The sequence below is a fragment of the Chroicocephalus ridibundus genome, chromosome 32 (genome assembly GCF_963924245.1).
Source record: "Chroicocephalus ridibundus chromosome 32, bChrRid1.1, whole genome shotgun sequence".
NCBI classification, from domain to species: Eukaryota; Metazoa; Chordata; class Aves; order Charadriiformes; family Laridae; genus Chroicocephalus; species Chroicocephalus ridibundus.
The window spans coordinates 71,322-94,878 of record NC_086315.1 but is presented as its reverse complement, the minus strand read 5'-3'; the positions used below and the strand labels follow the sequence as shown (position 1 = coordinate 94,878).

The window sequence follows — 23,557 nt, the reverse complement described above, 5'->3', positions numbered from 1 at the left end:
CCCTTACAGCCCCCCAACAAGGTACCCAGGCACTGGGGACCCCCCCCATGGGGGACACAAGTGGGGGGGGACCCCCTTTCAGCCCCCCAATAAGGAACCCCAGTGTTGGTGACCCCCCCATGAGGGACCCAAGTGCGGGGGGAGCCCCTTTCAGCTCCCCAACAAGGTACCCAGGCACTGGGGACCCCCCCCATGGGGGACACAAGTGTGGGGGGACCCCCTTTCAGCCCCCCAATAAGGAACCCCAGTGTCGGGGACCCCCCCCATGAGGGACCCAAGTTGGCGGGGGGGGGGGGGGGGCCCTTTCAGCCCCCCCAATAAGGGACCCGGGTGGCTGGGACCCATTAATTGACCTTTCACAAGGGGCCTGGGGGTGGGGGACCCCCCTCACAAGGGACCCAAGTGGGGGGGGGGGGGCCCTTACAACCCCCCAATGAGGGACGCAGACATCGGGGACTCCCCCCATGAGGGACCCAAGTGTGGGGGGACCCCTTTTCTCCCCCCGTCATGAGGGACCCAGGTGTCTGGGACCCCTTAATTTCTCCCTCACAAGGTGCCTGGGCGTTGGGGACCCCCCTCATGAGGGACCCTCGTGTGGGGGGACCCCCTTACAGCCCCCCCCAATAAGGGACCCAGGCATGTGGGACCCCCCATGAGGGACCCAAGTGTGGGGGGACCCCTTTAAGGCTCCCCCATAAGGGACCCAGGCGTTGAGGACCCACCCCATGAGGGACCCAAGTTGGTGGGGGGGGGCCCTTGCAGCCCCCCAATAAGGGACCCAGGTGTCTGGGACCCCTTGATTGCCCCCTCACAAGGGGCCTGGGCGTTGGGGACCCCCCTCATGAGGGACCCAAGTGGGGGGGGACCCCCTTGCAGCCCCCCAATAAGGGACCCAGCCATGTGGGACCACCTCATGGGAGACCCTCATGTGGGGGGACCCCCTTACAGCCCCCCAATAAGGGACTCAGCCATTGGGGACCCCCCCCATGAGGGGCCCAGGTATGGGGGGACCCCCTTACAGCCCCCCAATAAGGGACCCGGGTGTTGGGGACCCCCCCATGAGGGACCCAGGCCTCTGGGACCCCCTTCCCCTCCCCTAATAAGGCACCCAGTTCTCTGGGACCCCCCCCCATGAGGGACCTCAGTGCAGGGGAACCCCCTTGCAGCCCCCCAACAAGGGATCCAGGCCTCTGGGACTCCCCCATGAGGGCCCAGGTATGTGGGGAGCCCCTTACAGCCCCCCCAGTAAGGGGCCCAGGCATGTGGGTCCCCCTCATGAGGGACTCAAGTGCGGGGGGACCCCCTTGCAGCCCCCCAGTAAGGGACCCGGACCTCTGGGACCCCCTCACGAGGGAGCCAGGGATCTGGGGACCCCTTCCCCCCCCACGACCCTAAGGGACCCAGGCACCGGGGAGCCCCTCCCGAGGGCCCCAGCCGCCTGGGGGGGTTCCCCCCACACCCTTCCACCGACCCCCCACTAACGCACCGGCGGAGCAGGGCCCGGGGGCCTCCTGTCACCTCCCGGGACTCCATTTCCCGTCGGGCCTCGCAAAATGGCGCCGCCCCCTCCCACAAAATGGCGCCGGGGCCGTTCCCGCCCTTCGGCGCGGCGCGTGCGCAGTGCCCCGCCCCTCCCCGGTCGGGCCGAACCATTCTGAGGGGAGCGGGGGGGGGGGGTGGCAGCGGACGGGGCCACGCTGAGGGGAGCCGGGGGGGGACTCGGACGCCTGGGTCCGCTGGCTGGTGAGTTGTGGGGGGGGTCCCGGACGGCTGGGTCCCTTTTTTGGGGGGAAACTGAGGGAAAATGGGAGTCCGGGACGGCTGGGCCCTCTCTGGAGGGGATTGGGGGTTGTCCCGGACCTGGGTCACTTGTAGGGGCACGGGGACTGAGGGGACAAGTGGGGCCCGGACGTCTGGGTCCCCTCTTGGGTGTCGGGAAAGGGGGTCCCGGACGGCTGGTTCCCTTTTTTGGGGGACACTGAGGAAAAAAGGGAGTCTGGGACGGCTGGGGTCCCCTCCGGGGGTCGGGACTGAGGGGACAAGTCGGGCCCGGACGCCTGGGTCCCCTCTGGGAGGTCGGGAAAGGGGGTCCCGGACATCTGTGTCCCCTTTTTTGGGGTAAACTGAGGAAAAAAGGGAGTCCGGGACGCCTGGGTCTGCTCTTGGGGGGTGGAAAAGGGGATCCCGTGCAGCTGGTTCTCTTTTTTGGGGGACACTGAGGAAAAAAGGGAGTCTGGGACGGCTGGGGTCCCCTCCGGGGGTCGGGACTGAGGGGACAAGTCGGGCCCGGATGCCTGGGTCCCCTTTGGGAGGTCGGGAAAGGGGGTCCCGGACGTCTGTGTCCCTTTTTTGGGGGGGAAACTGAGGAAAAAAGTGAGTTCAGGACGGCTGGGTCCCTTCTGGCAGGGTTTGGGGGGCGTCCCGGATGCCTGGGTCCTGTTTGGGGGGGAAACTGGGGAAAAAAGGGAGTCTGGGAGGGCTGGTGTCCCCTCTGGGGGTCGGGACTGAGGGGACAAGTGGGGCCCGGATGCCTGGGTCCCCTTTTGGGGGTCAGGAAAGGGGGTCCCGGACATCTGTATCCCCTTTTTTGGGGGAAACTGAGTAAAAAAGGGAGTCCGGGACACCTGAGTCTCCTCTGGGGGGGGGGGGGAATAGGAAAGGGGGTCCCAGACTCCTGGGTCCCTTGCGGGAGGGTGTCTGTGGGGGTCCCTGGGGACAGGTAGGGGTCCTTCGGGGGGCTGTGAGGGTCCTTGGGGTGGTTTGGGGGGTCCCAGAGGGTAGTGGGGGGTCCCTGGGGGGGCTGTGGGTGTCCCTGAGGGGGTGTGGGGGGGGGTCCCTGAGGGATTGTGGGTGTCCTGGGGGCTTGTGGGGTTCTTTAGGAGGCTGTGGGGGTCCCTGGGGGGGTTGTGTGGGTTCTTGGGTGGTTTTGGGGGTCCTTGGGGGTGTGTGTGGGTCCCTGGGGGGGCTTTTGGGGTCCTTGGGGAGGTATTGGGGTCTCTGGGGGGCTGAGGGGATCCTTAGGGGGCTATGGGGGTCCTGAGGGGCTGTGGGGGGGTTGTGGGGGTCCCTGGGGGGGCTTTTGGGGTCCTTGGGGGAGGTATTGGGGTCTCTGGGGGACTGAGGGGGTCCTTAGGGGGCTATGGGGGTCCTAGGGGGCTGTGGGGGTCCCTTGAGGGGGCTGTGGGCATTCTTTGGGGACTGTGGGGCTCCATGGTGGGGGTATGGGGGTCTTTAGGGGGGGTGGGGGTGTCCCTGGGGGTGGGGGGGAGTCCCTGGGGAGGGGCTTTTGGGGTCCTTAGGGGACTGTGGGGGTTGCTGGGGAGGGTATAGGGGTCGTTAGGGGGGGTGGGTGTCCCTGGGGGTGTATAGGGGTCCTTAGGTGGCTGGGGGGCTCCTGGGGGGGGTATGGGGGTCCTTAGGGGGCTGTGGGAGTCCCTTGGGGGGGCTGTGGGGCTCCCTGGGGGGGGTACGGGGGTCCTTAGCAGGGTGTGGGGGTCCCTGTCTCCACCTGTCCCTACCCAACCCCCCCAGTTCCCATATCCATGGAGGGACCCAGGCGTTTGGGCCCCCCCTTCCCTGCCTCCCCCCACCTTCTCCCCTTCTTCTCCCCCCCCACCTTCCCCAGGAGATGCTGCGGCGGGTTTTGGGGGGCCGGCGAGGGGGGGCTCTGCCCCCCCTTCCCCCCACCCGGGCAGCCGCCGACCAAACGCCGCCTGACCTGGCCCGGGAGCGCTCCAAAGCCGTCACCTCCTTCTACCACCAGCCCGCCATCGACGTCGCCGCCGAGAAGGTGGGACCCCGGGGGTCAGGGTCGGGGTCGGGGGGGGAGAGAGGGACACCCCCAGAGTCTGGGAGGGGACCCCAAAATCGGGGGGGGGGGTAACCCTGGTGTCTGTGGGGGGACCCCGGGAGGGGACCCCGCTGTTGGCAGGAGCCGGGTGCGCCAGAGTTGTGGAGGATTTGGGAGGGTACGAGGGGGGACCCAGGTGTCTGGGGGGCATCCCCGCATCCGGGTGACGTCCCCCCTCCCTTGTTGTGTCCCCCCCCCGCCCCAATAACAGCCCTCGGTGCGCTTGACCCCCACCACCATGTTGTACTCGGGGCGCTCGCAGGACGGCAGCCACATCCTGGTGAGGGGAGGGGGGGGAGAACGGGGGCACCTCGGCATTTTGGGGGGAAACCTGGCATTTTGGAAGGGGGACAGCAGGGGTTTGGGGGGACACAGGGGTTCGGGGAGGGGACCCAGGCATCTGGGGGGACCCAGGTGTCTTGGGGGGGGGCGGATCCTGTGTCTTGGGGGACCCGGGTGTCTGGGTGGGGGGAAACTGTGTCTTGGGGGGGCCTGGGTGTCTGGGGGGGGACGGACCCGGGTGGTTTTGGGGACCCGGGTGGTTTTGGGGGTCCAGGCAGGAAGGGACTCAGGCGTCTGTGGGTACCCGGGTGTCTGGGTGGGGGGGACCCGGGTGGTTTTGGGGGTCCGGGCAGGAGGGGACCCAGGCGTCTGGTGGGGACCCATGTGTCTGGGTGGGGGGGGATCCTGTGTCTTGGGGGACCTGGATGGTTTTGGGGGTCCGGGGGGGGGCGAACTGTGTCTTGGGGGACCCCGGTGGTTTTGGGGGTCTGGGCAGGAGGAGACCCATGTGTTTGGGGGGGACCCAGGTGTCTGGGTGGGGGGAAACTGTGTTTTGGGGGGACCCGGGCATCTGGGTGGGGGGGGATCCTGTGTCTTGAGGGACCGGGGTGGTTTTGGGGGTCCGGGCAGGGGGGGGACCCAGGCGTCTGGTGGGGACCCACGTGTCTGGGTGGGGGGGACCCTGTGTCTTGGGGGACCCAGGTGTCTGGGGGGGGGGAAACTGTGTCTTGGGGGGACCTGGGTGTCTGGGGGGGGGGACCCTGTGTCTTGGGGGACCCCAGCATCCAGCTGCCCCCTCTTTTCCCCACTTCCCCCCCCCCCGCCCCCCCCAAGAAAAGCGCCCGCTACCTCCAGCAAGAGCTGCCGGTGCGCATCGCCCACCGCATCAAGGGCTTCCGCAGCCTCCCCTTCATCATCGGCTGCAACCCCACCATCCTCCACGTGGTGCGTCCTGGGGAGGGGACACCCGGGGGGGGGGGGGGACACCCTGGTGTCCTGGGGAGGGGACCCTGGCGTCCAGGGGGGACCCAGGTGTCGGGGGAGAGGACCCCGGCGTCTGGGTGCTGATGTTGTTTGTGTCCCCCCTCCCCTTTCCAGCACGAGCTGTACATCCGTGCCTTCCAGAAGCTCAGCGATTTCCCGCCTGTGAGTGTCACCCGCCGTCCCCGTGTCACCCTCGCCCCCGTCACCCACGTGTCACCCTCGCCCCCGTCACCCACGTGTCCCCGCGTCGCCCTGTCCCTGGGTCACCCTGTCCTGGTGTCACCCCCGGCCGCGCACCACCCTGTCCCAGTCCCTTCCCCGTCTCGCCCGCGGGGGTGACGCGGGGTGGGTGACGGGGTGCTCCCCTCCCCCCCGCCCCCCACGCCGTCACCGCGTCCCCGCGTCCCCAGATCCAGGCGCGGGGAGACGAGGCACGGTACTGCGCCCTGCTGCGGCAGCTGCTGGAGGACCACAAGGACGTGGTGACGCTCTTGGCCGAGGGGCTGCGCGAGTGTCGCCGTCACATCCAGGTACCCTACGCCGGGGGGTCGCGTCCCCATCTCTCCCCCCCCCCCCGGATACCTTGGGGTCCTTTTCGGGGTGTAAGGGGGGGGTTGGCCCCCCCCGCCCCCCGCCAAGACGCCTGGGTTCCCCCCCCTCAGGACGAGCGCATGCTGCGGCCTTTCCTGGACAAGACGCTGACGTCGCGGCTGGGGATGCGGATGTTGGCCGCCCACCACCTGGCCCTGCACGAGGACAAGGTGGGACGGCACCTATAGGGGGCTGGGGGGGGGGGCGGCACCTATATCCCCCCCTATAGGTGCTGACCGCCTCCGGGCTTTTCTCCCCCACCACCACCCTATAGCCCGACTTCGTGGGCATCATCTGCACCCGCCTCTCCCCAAAGAAGCTCATCGAGAAGTGGGTCGACTTCGCCCGGTGAGGCGCCTATGGGGCTATAGGGGGCTGGGGTGTGTGTGGGGGGGTGTCCCTATGGGGCCACAGGGGTCCCCCTGTGGGCTATAGGTGGGCTATAGGGCTTCTATGGGGGTTTGGGGGGGGGCTGTAAGCTTTTCTCTGGGGGTCCTGTGGGCGTCCCTATGGGGGTATAAAGGCGCCGCGGGGCTCCTGTGGGGCTCTGTGGGTCGTATGAAGGCTTCCTCTGGGCTATAGGGCACCCTATAAGGGCTTCTGTGGGGTTACAGCAGCTCTGGGGGGGTTCTTATGGGGCTATAAGGGGTTGTAGGGGGATCCTATGGGGTTCCTGGAGGGTCTGTCTAGGGCTATAGGAGTTCTTAGGAGAGTCCCTATGGGGCTGCAGGGTCTGTGTGTGACTATAAAGATTCCTTATGGGGCTATAGGGGTCCTGGGGGCAGGGGGGGGTTCTCGTGGGATTGTAGGGAGTCCTGGGGAGTTTCTATAGGGACAGAGGGTCTATATAGGGTTATAGGAGTTTCTATGAGGGGCTCTATGGGGTTTCCGTGGGGGTCCCTATGGGGCTATAGGTGGCTATAGGGATTCTCCTGAGGGTCTTTGTGGGGCCGTAGGGGCCCTGTGGGGCCATAGGGTTTCCCAGGAGGGATTTAGGGGTCGGGGGGAGGTTCTCGTATGGGGTTGGGGGTGATGGGGGGGGGTGTGGGGGGGGTGTTGTCCGGGTGACCGCGGGGGTCCGCAGGCGGCTGTGCGAGCACCAGTACGGGAACGCGCCGCGGGTGCGCATCAACGGGCACGTGGCGGCGCGGTTCCCCTTCATCCCCCTGCCCCTCGACTACGTCCTGCCCGAGCTGCTCAAGAACGCCATGAGGTATGGGGGCTATAGGGGGCAGGAGCCGGGGGGGGGGGGGGGTTATAGGGGGCGGGAGGGGGGTATGGGAGGGGCTATAGGGGGCTGTTCTGGGGCTTCACAAGGGAGATATGGGGTTTTCGGGGCGGGGGGGATAAGGCGCGGCGTGGGGCTTTAGAGGGTGCATGGGGTCTATAGGGGGCGGGTAGGGTCTTATAGGGAGCGTGTGGGATCTATAGGGGGCAGATGAGGTCCTAGAGGGGGCGGGTAGGGTCTTATAGGAGGGGTATGGGATCTATAGGGGGCGGATGAGGTCCCTTAGGGGGCGATGTGGGGCTCTCAGGGGAGGGATGGGGTTTTCAATGGGGATAAAGGAGGTTACAGGGCTCTATAGGGGTTGCGTGGGGTCTATAAGGGGTGTATGGGACCTATAGAGGGTGTGTGGGGCCCCATGGGTGGGGTGGAGAGAGCCTATAGGGGGGGCGTGGGGCCGTAAGGGGGGGAAACGGGGCTTTACCGGGGAGATGGGGGTTTCTGGAGCGGGTAAAGGAGGCTACAGGGCCCTATAGAGGATCTATAAGGGTCTTATAGAGAATGTATGGGGCTTCTGGGGGGGGCGTGGGGCCATAAGGGGCTGTGTGGGCTGTACGGGGGGGTGTATGGGGCCATAGGGGGCTCTAGGGGACCGTCTGGGGCGGCGCAGGGCGACGATGGAGTCCCACCTCGACACCCCCTACAACGTCCCCGACATCGTGGTCACCATCGCCAACAACGACATCGACCTCGTCATCCGGTACCGGGGGGTGGGGAGGGTGTCCCCGGGGTTGGGGGGAGTCTCCAGCGTGTCCCCATAGATGTGCCCAGGGTGGCCTTCGCTACCGGGGGGTCCCCGTGGTGTCCCCATGTCCTCGGGGATGGTCTCGGTGGTGTCCCCAAGATGTTCTGAGCTAGTGGGGGTTCTCCATGGTGTCCCCAGGGATGGTCTCCATGGTGTCCCCACATCCACAGATGTCCCCAAGATGTTCTGAGCTAGTGGGGGTTCTCCAAGGTGTCCCCAGGGATGGTCTCCACGGTGTCCCCAAGATGTTCTGAGCTAGTGGGGGTTCTCCGTGGTGTCCCCATGGATGGTCTCCACGGTGTCCCCACATCCATGAATGTCCCCAAGATGTTCTGAGCTAGTGGGGGTTCTCCGTGGTGTCCCCAGGGATGGTCTCGGTGGTGTCCCCAAGATGTTCTGAGCTAGTGGGGGTTCTCCATGGTGTCCCCATGGATGGTCTCAGTGGTGTCCCCAAGATGTTCTGAGCTAGTGGGGGTTCTCCGTGGTGTCCCCATGTCCGCGCCCATCCCCAAGACATTCTTCTCTACCTGGGGGGCCTCCACCTCCTCCCCTCTGGTGCCCCCCCATCTTCGGGCCTCCCCTGAGAGGTCTCCCCCATGTGTGTGTGTCCCCCCACCACCACGCTCTCCTCCCCAGGATCTCTGACCGGGGCGGTGGCATCCCCCACGACCTCCTGGACAAGGTGACCGAGTACCACTTCAGCACGGCCGAGGCCAGCGCCCAGGACCCCCGCTTGGGGGGCCCCTTCCGCAACCTCCTGGACTTCAGCAACAGCGGCCAGGCCTGCCCCATGCACGGGTACGTCACCGCGGAGGGACACCAAAGGTGGTCCCCCCCCGTCCCCGCTCCTCCAACCCCGCGGGACCCCCTGGTGACCCACGGCTGCCCCCCACCCCCCCCCCCCACCCCTGCAGGTTCGGGTTCGGGCTGCCCACCTCGAGGGCCTACGCCGAGTACTTGGGGGGCTCGCTCTGCCTGCAGTCGCTGCAGGGGGTGGGCACCGACGTCTACCTGCGCCTGCGTCACATCGACGGCAAGGGGGAGAGCTTCCGAATCTAGGGGGAGCCCGGACGCCTGGGTTCCTCCTGCCACCACCGCCCCACACGCCTGGGGCCCGGAGACCCCAATGTTGGACGTTCATCGTTGGGGAGGTCAAGGTTCTTCTGGAGAACCCCCCCACGTTGGATGTTCATCGTCGCGGAGGTCAAGGTTCCTCTGGAGAACCCCCCCACGTTGGACGTTCATCGTCGTGGAGGTCAAGGTTCTTCTGGAGAACCCTCCCATATTGGACATTCATCGTCACGGAGGTCAAGGTTCTTCTGGAGAACCCCCCCACGTTGGACGTTCATTGTCAGGGAGGTCAAGGTTCTTCTGGAGAACCCCCCCACGTTGGACATTCATCGTTGCGGAGGTCAAGGTTCCTCTGCAGAACCCCCCTGTGTCGGACATTGAGCATCATGGGCATCAAGGTTCCTCCAGAACCCCTCCATGTTGGACGTTCATCGTCATGGAGTTCAAGGTTCTTCTGGAGAACCCTCCCATATTGGATGTTCACCGTCATGGAGATCAAGGTGCTCCTGGAGAACCTCCCCACGTTGGACGTTCACCATCATGGAGATCAAGGTGCTCCTGGAGAACCTCCCCACGTTGGACGTTCACCATCATGGAGGTCACGGAACCTCCCCACGTTGGACGTTCATCGTCTCGGATGTCATGGTCCTCCTGGAGAACCTCCCCACGTTGGACGTTCACTGTCATGGAGGTCACGGAACCTCCCCACGTTGGACGTTCACCATCATGGAGGTCACGGAACCTCCTCACGTTGGACATTCATCGTCTCGGACATCATGGTCCTCCTGGAGAACCTCCCCACGTTGGACGTTCACCATCATGGAGGTCACGGAACCTCCCCACGTTGGACGTTCACCATCATGGAGGTCACGGAACCTCCCCACGCTGGACATTCATCGTCTCGGACGTCATGGTCCTCCTGGAGAACCTCCCCACGTTGGACGTTCACCATCATGGAGGTCACAGAACCTCCCCATGTTGGACGTTCACCATCATGGAGGTCACGGAACCTCCTCACGTTGGACATTCATCGTCTCGGACGTCATGGTCCTCCTGGAGAACCTCCCCACGTTGGACGTTCACCATCATGGAGGTCACGGAACCTCCCCACGTTGGACGTTCACCATCATGGAGGTCACGGAACCTCCCCACGCTGGACATTCATCGTCTCGGACGTCATGGTCCTCCTGGAGAACCTCCCCACGTTGGACGTTCACCATCATGGAGGTCACAGAACCTCCCCACGTTGGACGTTCACTGTCGTGGAGGTCACGGAACCTCCCCACGTTGGATGTTCACCATCACGGAGGTCACGGTGCTCCTGGAGAACCTCCCCACATTGGATGTTCATCATCATGGAGGTCACGGTGCTCCTGGAGAACCTCCCCACATTGGACATTCATCATCATGGAGGTCACGGTGCTCCTGGAGAACCTCCCCACGTTGGACGTTCACCATCACGGAGGTCAAGGTGCTCCTGGACACCTGGGTCCCTTGGACATTGGGGTGCCCACCACCCCCCCCCAAGACACTGGGGTTCCTGCCTTCCTCCCCTCCCCCCCCCCAGCCCTGTTTGGCTTCGTTAGGGCCCCCCTCGTTAACGGCAGCGGGGAGCCCCCTCATTAAAGCTGCAGACGGTGCCAAGGGGAGAGGGTTTATTGGGGACCCAGGGGAGGGGGCGGGGCCGAGGAGGAGGAGGAGGAGGGGAGGGGGGAGGAAGGCTGAGAGGGCCCAGAAGCCCCCTTCAGCCCATTTTTTGCCCCAAATCCGTCTTCATCGTCGTCATCTTCCTCCTTCTCGTCATCTGCCCTCGGGGGGCGTCCGTCATCTTCCTCGGGGCGTCCGTCATCATCTTCCTCGGGGCGTCCGTCATCTTCCTCGGGGCGTCCGTCATCATCTTCCTCGGGGCGTCCCTCATCTTCCTCAGGGCGTCCGTCATCATCTTCAGGGCGTCCCTCATCTTCCTCGGGGCGTCCCTCATCTTCCTCGGGGCGTCCCTCATCATCTTCAGGGCGTCCCTCATCTTCCTCGGGGTGTCCTTCATCACCGACCCTCTTCTCGTGGTCTCCAGCCTCCTCAAGGTCTCCATGGCCATCCTCCTCCTCAGAGTCTCCACCATCTTCTTCCTCGGGGTCTCCGTCCTCCTCCTCGCCGTCACCTTCCTCCTCAGGGCCTCCATCTTCATCGCCACCTTCCTCCTCAGGATCTCCGTCTTCACCATCCTCCTCCTCCTCAGGGCCTCCATCTTCCTCCTCGTGGCCTCCATTTACCTCCTCACCCTCACCTTCCTCCTCCTCAGGGCCTCCATCTTCACCACCATCCTCCTCCTCGGGGTCTCCATCCTCCTCCTCCTCAGAGTCTCCCTCCTCTTCCTCACCACCCTCGTCCTCCTCCGGGTCTCCATCTTCCCCCCTCCGTGTCACCTCTCCTACTCGGCGGCGTCTCCTTCCTCTTCCCCGGCATCTCCATCCTCCTCCTCGCCATCACCTTCTTCAGCACCTCCGTCACCTTCCTCCTCCTCAGGGCCTCCATCATCGTCTTCCTCCTCGTGCTCTCCATCTACCTCCTCACCATCCCCTTCCTCCTCCCCAGGGCCTCCACCTTCACCGCCCTCCTCCTCCTCCTCCTCCTCGGGGCCTTCATCCTCCTCCTCGGAGTCTCCCTCCTCTTCCTCCCGGGGGTCTTCTTCCTCCTCCTCCTCCTCCTCCTCCTCCCGGTGCTCCTCCGGCGGGTGACAGCAGGGACAGTCGGAGCGGTGGGAGGGCTCGGCGTCGCGCTGGGGGTTGTAGAAGTCTGTAGGGGGGGGAACACGCACGCGTCACCTATAGGGTGTCACCTATGGAGTGTCACCTATGGGGGGGTGTCCCATGGGGTGTCCCCTCTGGGGTGGTGGCACCGTGTAGGTGCCGGAGGACTCACCCATGGTCCCTGGATCCTCCAGGGTGTCACCTATGGGGTGTCACCTATAGGGTGTCCCATGGGGTGTCTCCTATAGAATGTCCCATGGGATGTCTCCCGTGGGGTGTCCCATGGGGTGTCACCTATAGGGTGGTGGCACTGTGTAGGTGCTGGAGGACTCACCCATGGTCCCTGGATCCTCCGGGGTGTCACCTATGGGGTGTCCCATGGGGTGTCTCCTATAGAATGTCCCCTATACGGTGTCCCATGGGGTGTCCCCCATGGGGTGTCCCCTATAGGATGTCCCCTATGGGGTGTCCCCTGTGGGGTGGTGGCACCGTGTAGGTGCTGGAGGACTCACCCATGGTCCCTGGTTCCTCTGGGGTGTCTCCTATAGAATGTCCCCTGGTATGTCCCCTCTGGGGTGTCCCATGGGCTGTCCCCTATAGGGTGTCCCCTATAGGGTGTCCCCTATGGGGTGGAGGCACGGCGTAGGTGCCGGCGGACTCACCCATGGCTCCCGGCTGCTCCAGCAGCTCCAGCAGCTCCAGCAGGACCCGGCACGTCTCCTCCCCCCGGGCCACCGCCAGCGCCCGCAGCCGCCGGGCCCAGCCCCGGCCCCCCGCGGCCCCCAGCGCCGCCTCCTCGGGGGGACTCAGCGCCCCCCGGCGCCGCAGCGCCCCCAGCAGCGCCCCCCGCGGCACCGCCCGCAGCCGCCGCTCCAGCGCCCGGCCCCCGCCCCGCACCCGCGCCAGCGCCCGCGGCATGGCCGGGCTATAGGGGGCGGCGGAGGGGCTCTGTATGGCGGGCGCTGGAGCTATAGGGGGCGGCGGAGGGGCTCTGTATGGCGGGCGCTGGAGCTATAGGGGGCGGAGGAGCTATAGGGGATGGAGGAGGGGCTCTGTGCGGGGGGCGCCGGGACTATAGGGGACGGAGGAGGGGCTCTATATGGCGGTCACTGGGTCTATAGGGGGCGGAGGAGCTATAGGGGACGGAGGAGGGGCTCTGTCCGGGGTCACCGGATCTATAGGGGACGGAGCAGTCTATGCGGCGGTTGCTGGATCTATAGGGGGCGGAGGAGGGGCTCTGTATGGCGGTTGCTGGAGCTATAGGGGGCGGAGGAGGGGCTCTGTATGGCGGTTGCTGGAGCTATAGGGGGCGGAGGAGGGGCTCTGTATGGCGGTTGCTGGAGCTATAGGGGGCGGCGGAGGGGCTCTATATGGCGGTCGCTGGAGCTATAGGGGGCGGAGGAGCTATAGGGGGCGGAGGAGGGGCTCTGTATGGCGGGCGCTGGAGCTATAGGGGACGGAGGAGCTATAGGGGGCGGCGGAGGGGCTCTGTATGGCGGGCGCTGGAGCTATAGGGGGCGGAGGAGCTATAGGGGATGGAGGAGGGGCTCTGTGCGGGGGGCGCCGGGACTATAGGGGACGGAGGAGGGGCTCTATATGGCGGTCACTGGGTCTATAGGGGGCGGAGGAGCTATAGGGGACGGAGGAGGGGCTCTGTCCGGGGTCACCGGATCTATAGGGGACGGAGCAGTCTATGCGGCGGTTGCTGGATCTATAGGGGGCGGAGGAGGGGCTCTGTATGGCGGTTGCTGGAGCTATAGGGGGCGGAGGAGGGGCTCTGTATGGCGGTTGCTGGAGCTATAGGGGGCGGAGGAGGGGCTCTGTATGGCGGTTGCTGGAGCTATAGGGGGCGGCGGAGGGGCTCTATATGGCGGTCGCTGGAGCTATAGGGGGCGGAGGAGCTATAGGGGGCGGAGGAGGGGCTCTGTATGGCGGGCGCTGGAGCTATAGGGGACGGAGGAGCTATAGGGGGCGGCGGAGGGGCTCTGTATGGCGGGCGCTGGAGCTATAGGGGGCGGAGGAGCTATAGGGGGCGGAGGAGCTATAGGGGATGGAGGAGGGGCTCTGTGCGGGGGGCGCCGGGGCTATAGGGGACGGAGGAGGGGCTCTATATGGCGGTCACTGGATCTATAGGGGGCGGAGGAGGGGCTCTATATGGCGGGCGCTGGAGCTATAGGGGACGGAGGAGCTATAGGGGGCGGCGGAGGGGCTCTGTATGGCGGGCGCTGGAGCTATAGGGGGCGGAGGAGCTATAGGGGGCGGCGGAGGGGCTCTGTATGGCGGTTGCTGGATCTATAGGGGGCGGAGGAGCTATAGGGGGCGGAGGAGGGGCTCTGTGCGGGGGGCGCCGGAGCTATAGGGGACGGAGCAGTCTAGGCGGCGGTTGCTGGATCTATAGGGGATGGAGGAGGGGCTCTGTATGGCGGGCGCTGGATCTATAGGGGGCGGAGGAGCTATAGGGGGCGGCGGAGGGGCTCTGTATGGCGGTTGCTGGAGCTATAGGGGACGGAGGAGGGGCTCTATATGGCGGTCGCTGGAGCTATAGGGGGCGGAGGAGCTATAGGGGGCGGAGGAGGGGCTCTGTATGGCGGGCGCTGGATCTATAGGGGGCGGAGGAGGGGCTCTGTGCGGGGGGCACCGGATCTATAGGGGGCGGAGGAGGGGCTCTGTGCGGGGGGCGCCGGAGCTATAGGGGGCGGAGCAGTCTATGCGGCGGTTGCTGGATCTATAGGGGGCGGAGGAGCTATAGGGGTCGGAGGAGGGGCTCTGTGCGGGGGGCGCCGGGGCTATAGGGGACGGAGGAGGGGCTCTATATGGCGGTTTCTGGATCTATAGGGGGCAGAGGAGGGGCTCTATGCGGGGGGCGCCGGAGCTATAGGGGACGGAGCAGTCTATGCAGCGGTTTCTGGATCTATAGGGGGTGGAGGAGGGGCTCTATGCGAGGGGCGCTGGAGCTATAGGGGACGGAGCAGTCTCTGCACGGGCACCCAGCTTATAGGGGACGGAGCAGTCTCTGTGGCAGTTGATGGATCTATAGGGGATGGAGCAGTCTCTGCGTGGGCACCGGATCTATAGGGGATGGAGGAGGGTCTCTATGCAGCGGGCACCTGGCCTATAGGGGACAGAGCAGTCTCTGCGCAGGCACCCGGCCTATAGGGAACGGAGGAGGGTCTCTCTATGGCGGTCGCTGGATCTATAGGGGACGGAGCAGTCTATATGGCGGGCACCCGACCTATAGGGGAGGGAGGTGTCTATACGGCGGGCACCCGATCTATAGGGCATGGCGGAGGGTCTCTATATGGCGGGCACCCGATCTATAGGGGACAGCAGAGTCTATACGGTGGGCACCCGATCTATAGGGGATGGCGGAGTCTATACGGCGGGCACCAGATCTATAGGGGATGACAGAAAGTGTCTATATGTGATTGGCCGGATTTATAGGGGACGCCGCAGAGTCTCTATACGTGAGGGACTGGCCCTATAGGGGACAGCGGATCTACAGGGGATGGTGGAGGGTCTCTATACGTGAGTGCCCAGCCCTATAGGGGACACTGGAGAGGCCCCAGCGTGGGGCTCAGCCCTATAGGGGACGGGCAGAGGGTCCCTGTATGCGAGTGCCTGGACCTATAGGGGAGAGTGGACCTATAGGGGATGGCATATGGGAGTGCCTGGACCTATAAGGGAAAACGGAGAGGCCCCATATGTCAATCCCCAGCCCTATAGGGGACGCCAGTGAGTCTCCAGCCCTATAGGGGACACTGGAGAGTCCCAGCCCTATAGGGGACGGCAGAGCCTCCCCATAGGGGAGGGCCCAGCCCTATAGACCCCACCCTTACACCTGGAGGCTCAACCCTATAGGGTCCCCTCGCTGCTCGTGCCGCCCCACTGACCCCCCCCCCCCACCCTACAGGGGGCCAGGCCAGACCCTATAGACCCCCCCCCAGGCTTTGCCTACCCTATAGCTGCCCCCCCGCCGCCTCCCTACCTGCTCCCGGCCCCTATACGGCTCCTATACGGCCCTTATAGGGGCCCCCGGCTATTTTTAGCCCTGACCTTCGGGGCCGGCCAAGCCGGGCCCACGGTGACGTCGGAGCCAGCATGGACCCCATAGGTGACACCCCCACTCCCCGGGCTGGGGGGGAGGCAAGAGGGGTCCCTATAGGGTGCCGTGTGGCTTGGGGGTCTCTATGGGTGCCCTATAGGTGTCCATAGGGGCCCTATGGGGGAAGAGAGGTCGGGAGGGGGCGCTAGAGGGTTTCTATAGGGTCCCTGAGGCAGCGGAGGTGGCTATAGGGTTTCTATAGGGGAGCAGGGACTGGTGGGGGTCGCTATAGGGTCTCCGTAGGGTCCCTGAGGCAGCAGAGGTCGCTATAGGGTTTCTATAGGGTCCCTATGTGGGAACTAATGTTGGTAGGTGTCGCCATAGGGCCCCTATAGGGTCCCTGTGGTGGAGCAGGGACTGGTGGGGGTCGCTATAGAGTCTCTATAGGGTCCCTATGGGGGAGCAGGGTCTGGTGGGTGTCGCTATAGGGTCCCTATAGGGTCCCTGTGGGGGAACAGGTAATGCTGGGGGTTGCTATAGGGTCCCTATGGGGCAGCAGAGGTCGCTATAGGGTCCCTGAGCCAGCAGAGGTTGCTATCGGGCTTCTATAGGGTCCCTATGGGGCAGCAGAGGTTGCTATAGGGTTTCTATAGGGTCCCTGAGGCAGCAGAGGTCACTATAGGTTTTCTATAGGGTCCCTATGCAGGAACTAATGTTGGTAGGTGTCGCTATAGGGCCCCTATAGGGTCCCTATGGTGGAGCAGGGACTGGTGGGTGTCACTATAGGGTCCCTATAGGGTCCCTGTGGGGGAACAGGTAATGCTGGCTGTTGCTATAGGGTTGCTATAGGGTCCCCATGGGGCAGCAGAGGTCGCTATAGGGCCCCTGAGCCAGCAGAGGTTGCTATCGGGCTTCTATAGGGTCCCTATGGGGCAGCAGAGGTCACTATAGGGTTCCTATAGGGTCCCTATGGGGGAGCAGAGACTGGTGGGTGTCACTATAGGGTCCCTATGGGACATTAGAGGTCGCTATAGGGTCCCTGAGCCAGCAGAGGTTGCTATCGGGCTTCTATAGGGTCCCTGAGGCAGCAGAGGTCACTATAGGGTCCCTATGGGGGAGCAGGGCTGGTGGGTGTCGCTATAGGGTCCCTATGGGGAAACAGGTAATGCTGGGTGTTGCTATAGGATTGCTATAGGGTCCCTATGGGGCAGCAGAGGTCGCTATAGGGTTTCTATAGGGTCCCTGAAGCAGCGGAGGTCGCTATAGGGTTCCTATAGGGTCCCTATGGGGGAGCAGGGACTGGTGGGTGTGGCTATAGGGTTTCTATAGGGTGCCGATGGGGCAGCAGAGGTCGCTATAGGGTTTCCATAGGGTCCCTATGGGGGCGCGGAGCCGCCGGTGGTCCCCACGGGGCGGCCCCGCCCACTCCCCGCTCGCCCATTGGCCCATCCCTTTGGCCACGCCCCCCGCGCCCTTATCCCCGCCCCCCGGCGGACCGTACCACCGTGAAGGGAGGTTGGGGGGGGGGTGGTGGTGGATGATCCCGCCCCCCCCGGAAGTGGCACGCGCCGGCCGAGGCTATAAAAGGCGGGGCGTGGCGGGCAGGGGGCGCAGTGCGGGCGCCACGTGGAGGGGGAAGCGCCGGAGCAGCGTCGGCGCCGCCATGGCCTCCAACGGTAATGGGGGGGGGGGGGGAAACGGTCCCCACAGCCCCCTCACCTGCCCCATGGGCTCCCCACAGACTCCCCCCCTCATCCCGGGTGTGTGTGTGGTCCTACAGACCCCCCCCCCCCCCACCCCCAGGGGTCCCTACAGCCGCCGGGTTGAGGGGGGGTTGCAGCCCCCTCAGCGCCTTTTGGGGGGGTGGGTGTCTTTGAGGCCCCCCCCCCCAGCACTGAAAGGGGGTCCCCAGGGCCCCACACAGGCCTGAGGGGAGCCCGGCGGGGGGTGTGTGTGTGTGTGAGGCGGCTATGGCGGGCTCGCTGCGAGGTGGTGGTGGCGGGGGGAGCGTGCGACCGCTGTGCCGCTTTCATTGTCTTTTTTATTATGGTTTTTTTTGTTTAAGGGGGCGGTTCTGTTACTTGTTTTATTATTTGTTGCCGCGTAGCTTTGTATTTCTTAACGATTATCGCTCGGGGGGGGGCTGTGATTTGGTGCCTCCCCCTTCCCGCGGTGCGCCAGCCTGTATGAATTGATTTTCTTTTAAATTGTTCCCCCCCCTTTTAAAAAAACTTATTGATTTATATCCCCGCTATTCAGCTTGATTCCTCCGCAAATCCCTCCTCCTCCCCGCCGTTCTTAAACCCTTAATTATTTTAATAAAGAGATGGGGGGGGCGCGGCGGCGGATGGAGATTAAGGGGGGGGGGGGGGCGGACAAAGCGCCGCGCCCGGCTGCCCCCCGCGTGGGGGGGGGGGGGAATAATCAAGACTTAAAATTGCAATTTAAGGGTTGTTGGGGGGCGGGGGGGCGTGTGTGGATTTGTGGGTTGGGGAGGCTTTTTTTTTTTTTTTTTAAGAGGCCCCCCCCCCCCCCCCCCGCCGCCTTTTTCTTCTTTTCTCCCGCGCGTCCGCCATTTTGTGGGCCGAGGGAGGGGCGCGGCTTTTCCAGCTGCGCCACCGCCGCCATTTTGTGGCGCCGCGCATGCGCCCGCCCGCTGCCGCAGTCCCTCATCCGGTCCTCCCCGCTAAAACACCCCCCCCCCCCCCCCTCCCCCCGGGGGACGGGGGGAACACACAGACCACACGACGCACAACTAAATACCCCTCGAAAACGTGAAAAATGAAACAAAACCCCAGTCCTCGGGGGGCGTTCGTTGCTCGTGTGGGCTTAAAAGCCCTTCGTTTCGGCTGAAACCCTCACAGCTCCCGAGGCGCGGAGGAGCCGCTCCGCTGGAAGGGAAATAGCCGCCATCTAAAGGGGGAGCGCGGCCCCTTCCTTTTGTTAAGGCGGTGCGTGAGGAAAACTGAGGCGGTTACGGCCGATTTTTAGTTCGTTGTTCCTAAAGTCGTTCTCCAGGTGCCTTTTGGGGGGGGATGTGGGCTCTTAAGCATCCGCCGGGCGTTTTGAGGGGGTAAATGCTCGGCGTGTAGCGCCTTAGCTCGGCCGTTGGTGCGTTTCGGTGGTATATAATTAATAGCTTGGGTCGGGTGAGCTGGCTTTAGGCATAGTTAGGCGCACGCGTATTTTATTTACGCGACTAACGGTTTTTCGGCGGGGTTTTTCTCCCCACAGATTACAGCCAGACGGCGACGCAGAGGTACGAAGCCCCCGCTCCCTCCCCGCCTCCGGCGCGATACGCCTCGACCCTTAGGAATACGTGGGGGAAAAGGGTATTTTTATGGGAATTGACGTAAATTTTTTTCTTTTTTTTTTTTTTTTTTTTTTTTTTTGGGGGGGGTAGCTACGGGGCGTACCCTAACCCCGCCGGGCCAGGGCTACTCGCAGCAGAGTAGCCAGCCCTACGGCCAGCAGAGCTACAGCGGCTACAGCCAGTCCACCGACACCTCCGCCTACGGCCAGAACAGCTACAGCTCCTCCTACGGCCAAACCCAGAGCAGTAAGTCCCGTCCCCCCCCCCACTGACACCCCCCTTGGTGTCCACCATCCCCCCCCCAGGGTGTCTTTTTGGGGCGTTTCACTCCATTTTTGGGGGGGGGGTTCGGTTTCTCCAGGCTACAGCACCCAGTCCACCCCCCAAGCCTACGGCAGCACCGGTGGCTACGGCAGCGGGCAGAGCTCGCAGACCTCCTACGGGCAACCTTCCTCCTACCCCAGCTACTCCCAGCCGCCGGCGGCCAGCTCCTCCACTGGCAGGTAGCCACCAACCCACCCTGCCCTGCCACGCCGCCCCTTGGGTGAAAAAACACCCGGCCGTTTTGCTTCAAAATGTTGGGTTTTTTTGGTGTTTGGTTGGTTTTTTTTTGTTTTTCCTGCAGCTATGGGAGCGGCTCGCAGAGCTCCAGCTACGGCCAACCCCCCAGCGGGGTTACAACCAACAGTCGAGCTACAGCGGGCAACAGCAGAGCTACAGCCAACAGTCCTCCTACAACCCCCCCCAGAGCTACAGCCAGCAGAGCCAGTACAACAGCGGGGGCGGCAGTGGATGTGAGCACGGGGCGGCGGGCGGGAGGGGGGGGAATTTGGGGCCAAATTTTGACTTCTTGGAGTGTTTTTAAACTGTTGTGGTTTTTTTTTGGGGGGGGGACGGGTTGTAGCTAACAGCTACGGGCAGGAACAGTCGTCCATGAGTGGTGGCGGCGGCGGTGGCTACCAGGAGCAGAGCGGCTACGGCGGCGGGCAACAAGAACGGAGCCGCGGCCGGGGCGGCTACGGCCGAGGCGGGCTACGACCGCGGGGGTCGCGGGAGCCGGGGCGGCCGCGGAGGCAACCTCGGGTAGGTGTCGGGGGAAGCGCGATTTTGGGGGCGGGGAAAAACGGTTTATTTTTTGTAAAATTTTGGGGAGGGGAAGGGGGAGGGAAATAGAACCCCCCCCCTGCAATGGGGGAGGTGGGGAAAAATGGGGCGGGGGGGAGGGGAGTTGGGGGGGGGGGAGAGGGGAGGCGAGCACCCCCCGCACAAGCGGGTTTTAACCAAAATCGGCGCGAGCGCCCCTAAAAAAAAAAAAAAAGAGAGAAAAATATCTCTAAAAAAGCAAAAAGGGCGCCCGGTTGGGGGCGTTAGGAGGTGCCTGAAGTGGTGGTAAGACACCCCCCCCTCGGAATTGGGGGGGAAAAAGGTGTTTTTTGGGGAAAGAAAGAAAAAAAGAGGGAAAGAAAAAAAAAAAACCATAAAACCACTCAGCAAACATGGTTGTCGAGGTCACTCGTAGCCTCCGGTGCCGGCTCTGGTCACGGTGGGGGCGTGTGCCCCGGGTTTTTTTTTTTATTGAAAAAGAGCAAAATGGTTGGTTTTGAGGTCACTGCAGAAAATGGAAATGTTGATTTTTTTGGGGGGGGGGGGGGAAAGGGGGGAACCCATGGGGGGGAAAAAAGAAAAAAACCAAAGGAAACCCCCCCCCCCCCCCCAAAACCCCCGCCCGGTTTTGGATATTTGTGGGGGGAGCTGATTCCATGGGTTGTTAAAAAACCTGGAGGTCGGAGTCGTGCGTTTTGCGGTGCGCCGAGGGAGGAAGAAACGGCCCCCCCCCCCCCACCCCCCCCCAAAAAAAAAGGTGGTTTTAAAGAAAACAAAAAAAAAGTGTTCAAAAGGTTTTGGGTTTGCGCGCGGTGTCGCCCCCTCGGCGTTTGGTTTTTTTTTGGGCTGAAAAAGCGCTTTTTTTTTTCTTTATTTTTTGGGGGGGGGGGGGGGGGGGGGTTGGGGGGGGGTTGGGGGGGGCGCGGAGGTGAGTATCGGCGGGGGCGAGCGGCGGTTGCTTTGTTTGTGTGTTGCCGGCTGCTGTTGTGCCTGTTTTAACGAACTCTGCGTTTTGTGTGCTGCAGGTGGGGAAAGGCAGCGAAAACTTTCGCAATCCTCCGCTCTTTTTATTTTTTGGGGTTTTAAAAAAAAAAAAAAACGCACAAAAAAAAAAAACAAAAACAAAAAGGAAAAAAAAAAAAACTAAGCTAAAAGGGTGACAAACGCAAAGAAAAAAAGAAACAAAACCAAATCAAAACGCCGCAAATGTAGATAAATGTACGAGCAAAAGAAAAAAGGGGGGGGGCCTGACCCTTCCGGAAAAGAAAAAAAAAATATATATATATATATACCATAAATAAAAGCCTCCAGGAACGATGGGGATGTGGGGGGAGACGCTGCTGCTGTGGGGGGGGGGGCTTTCCCCCCCCCATTTATATTTTTTTTTTTCTTTTTCCCTGCACAAAAAAAGGAAGCAAAATTGGGATTTATTTTTTTTTTTCCCCCAAGACTTTTATTTTTTTTTTTAATTTTTTTTTTTTCTTTGGACAAATGCCCCCCTTCCCCCCCCTCCCCCCCTCCCTCCCCCCCCCCCCATTTTTTCCCCCCCCAACCTCCAGCGGGGCCGGAGAACGCCCGGCTGCTGCGTCCCGGATGGAAGCGTCGCCGGCGGATGGAAAAAAAAAAAAACCCAAAAAAAACCCAAAAAAACAAACCCCCCCCCCCCAATTACCCGCAAGGCCCGGGAAGGGGGGGACAAACGCACGCAGGAAGGAGAAAACTCCAAAAAAAAAAAACCCGAAAAACAAACCAACACCCCGAAATGCTGGTTTTTTGCCCCGAAACTCCTCCTCCCTTCCCTTTTCCCCCCCCCCCCTTGATTCGTTTTAGGCAGGGGATAAAAAAAAACCTCATTATCTTCTAATTTATCTCCTCAGCGGTGGTGAGCGTGGTGGCTTCAATAAATTCGGTGGTAAGTCCCAAGAGTTCGGCATTTGAACCCGCAAAAAAAAAAAAAAAAAAAAAGGGGCAAAAAAAAAAAAAAACTAATAAAAAAAGTGTCTTTTTGGTTTTTTAACCCTTTTCTCTCCGCAACAGCTTGGTCAGGAGGGGCGATTTGGGGTAAAGAAAGCCCCGAAAAAGAGTTAAAAAAAAAAAAACAAACCAAACGTGCGGCGCCGAGCGGCCGGAGGTGACCTCATCGGGCTGCGTCTTTTGGGGGGGGGGGGTGTTTTGAACAAATTTGTCGGTTTTTTGGGGGTAAAATGGAAAAAAAAACCCAACAAAAAGCAGGAGGAAAAGAAAATAACGTTGCAGACGGCGGCTGCGGGCGGAAAAAAGCCGGATTGGGGAAACGAAGGAGTCTTGGCAAAGTGGTGGTTTTTTTTTTAATATCTATCTATTTATATTTATATTTGTTGGTTTTGGGGGGGGTGAAAAATGCTGGTTTTTAAGAGGAAAGAAAAACAAAACGGTTGCATGTGGTTTTAAAAAACGAAACGGAAAAAGAGCACAACCCGGAGGTTTGGTACAAAGTTTGGTTCTGGGGGAAAATTATTTTTTTAAGGATGGAAAAAACAAACAAACAAACAAAAAAAAGGTATTTTGGGGGTTTGTGGAAAAAAAAAATAATAATAATAATAATATGCCGGTGACCTGAGGTTGGTTCAAAAAAAAAAAAAAACGAAAAAGGATGTGGTAAAAATGGTGGAATTGGCGGTTTTGCCCCCAAAACGGGGAGGGGGAAACGCCGTGAGGTGCCGAGCGCTGCAGTGGACCCAAAACGGAATGTCTTTGGTGGTTTTTATTTTATTGAGTTTTGGACCCAATTTTGGAGGGTTTTTGGTTTTTTTTGTTATTTTGTTTTTGGTTTTTTTTTTTTTTGGTTTGTTTTCCTGTTTTTTTTTTTTTTTTTTTTCCCACCCAGTGGAGGGGTTTGGCCGAGCCGGGGGCGTTGCTGGTGGTGGTTTGAGGAGGAGGAAAAAAAAAAAAAAACAAAACCAAAACCAATTAAATGTGTTTTGAGAGAAAAAAAAGCAACAAAAAGCTGAAAAAAAAAAAAAATAAAAAATCACCCCGGGGCGGGGGGGGCGCGATGAGAGGTTGCGCGGCCCCGGCGCCTCGCTTTTTGGGGTGAAAAGCCTGGATTTGGCCGGGGGTGGTGATGGGGGGGGGGGGGACACACACACCCCCCTCTATTTTATTTATTATTTTTTTTCCCGGGGATGAGAAAAAATCTGTGTTTCTCGGTGCCAAACCGGGGGGTTTTCACCCCAAAAAAGGGGCGCGGGCTGAAAAGCCGGGGGGGGGAAAAGGCGGGTTCCCCCCCTGCCCCCCCCCCCCCCCCCCCCCCAAGGTTTTGCCCAATTTTGGGGGTTTTTGGGGGTGGGGGGAGGGGGATGGGGTGGTTGTTGGCGCACACACACACCCCCCCCCGCTCCTCCTGACAGGTTAATTAACGCTTTGCCTTTTAATTTTTGCATGTGCCCGAAGGACCCCGGGACCAAGGGCCACGGCATGATCCAGGTAACGAAGGAGGGGGGCTAACGAGGGGGAAGGGGGTTAATTAGAGGGGATAACGAAGGGGAAGGGGCTAACGAGGCT

At 62.1% G+C, this 23,557-nt stretch overlaps 3 protein-coding genes across 3 annotated transcripts; 2 read left to right on the top strand and 1 right to left on the bottom strand.

Moving 5' to 3' along the window:
• Nucleotides 1-629: 629 nt before the first annotated feature.
• BCKDK (branched chain keto acid dehydrogenase kinase) lies at nucleotides 630-10,452 on the top strand. Its single transcript, XM_063319244.1, has 12 exons — nucleotides 630-1,743; nucleotides 3,626-3,790; nucleotides 4,062-4,130; nucleotides 4,967-5,077; nucleotides 5,231-5,278; nucleotides 5,527-5,646; nucleotides 5,779-5,877; nucleotides 5,982-6,055; nucleotides 6,792-6,920; nucleotides 7,603-7,692; nucleotides 8,374-8,535; nucleotides 8,652-10,452. The coding sequence occupies exons 2-12, from the start codon at nucleotides 3,629-3,631 to the stop codon at nucleotides 8,794-8,796; spliced, it is 1,209 nt and encodes a 402-aa protein (XP_063175314.1). The 5' UTR covers nucleotides 630-1,743; nucleotides 3,626-3,628; the 3' UTR covers nucleotides 8,797-10,452.
• LOC134508132 (uncharacterized) lies at nucleotides 8,864-10,452 on the top strand. The gene is made up of 2 exons (XM_063319242.1): nucleotides 8,864-9,767; nucleotides 9,809-10,452. The coding sequence occupies exons 1-2, from the start codon at nucleotides 8,864-8,866 to the stop codon at nucleotides 10,432-10,434; spliced, it is 1,530 nt and encodes a 509-aa protein (XP_063175312.1). The 3' UTR covers nucleotides 10,435-10,452.
• LOC134508135 (cilia- and flagella-associated protein 251-like) lies at nucleotides 10,449-13,293 on the bottom strand. Its single transcript, XM_063319246.1, has 3 exons — nucleotides 12,218-13,293; nucleotides 11,308-11,601; nucleotides 10,449-11,116 (listed from the first exon to the last, which is right to left on the bottom strand). Exons 1-3 carry the CDS (start codon nucleotides 12,471-12,473, stop codon nucleotides 10,464-10,466), a joined length of 1,203 nt encoding a protein of 400 aa, XP_063175316.1. The 5' UTR covers nucleotides 12,474-13,293; the 3' UTR covers nucleotides 10,449-10,463.
• Between the last annotated feature and the right edge of the window lie 10,264 nt (nucleotides 13,294-23,557).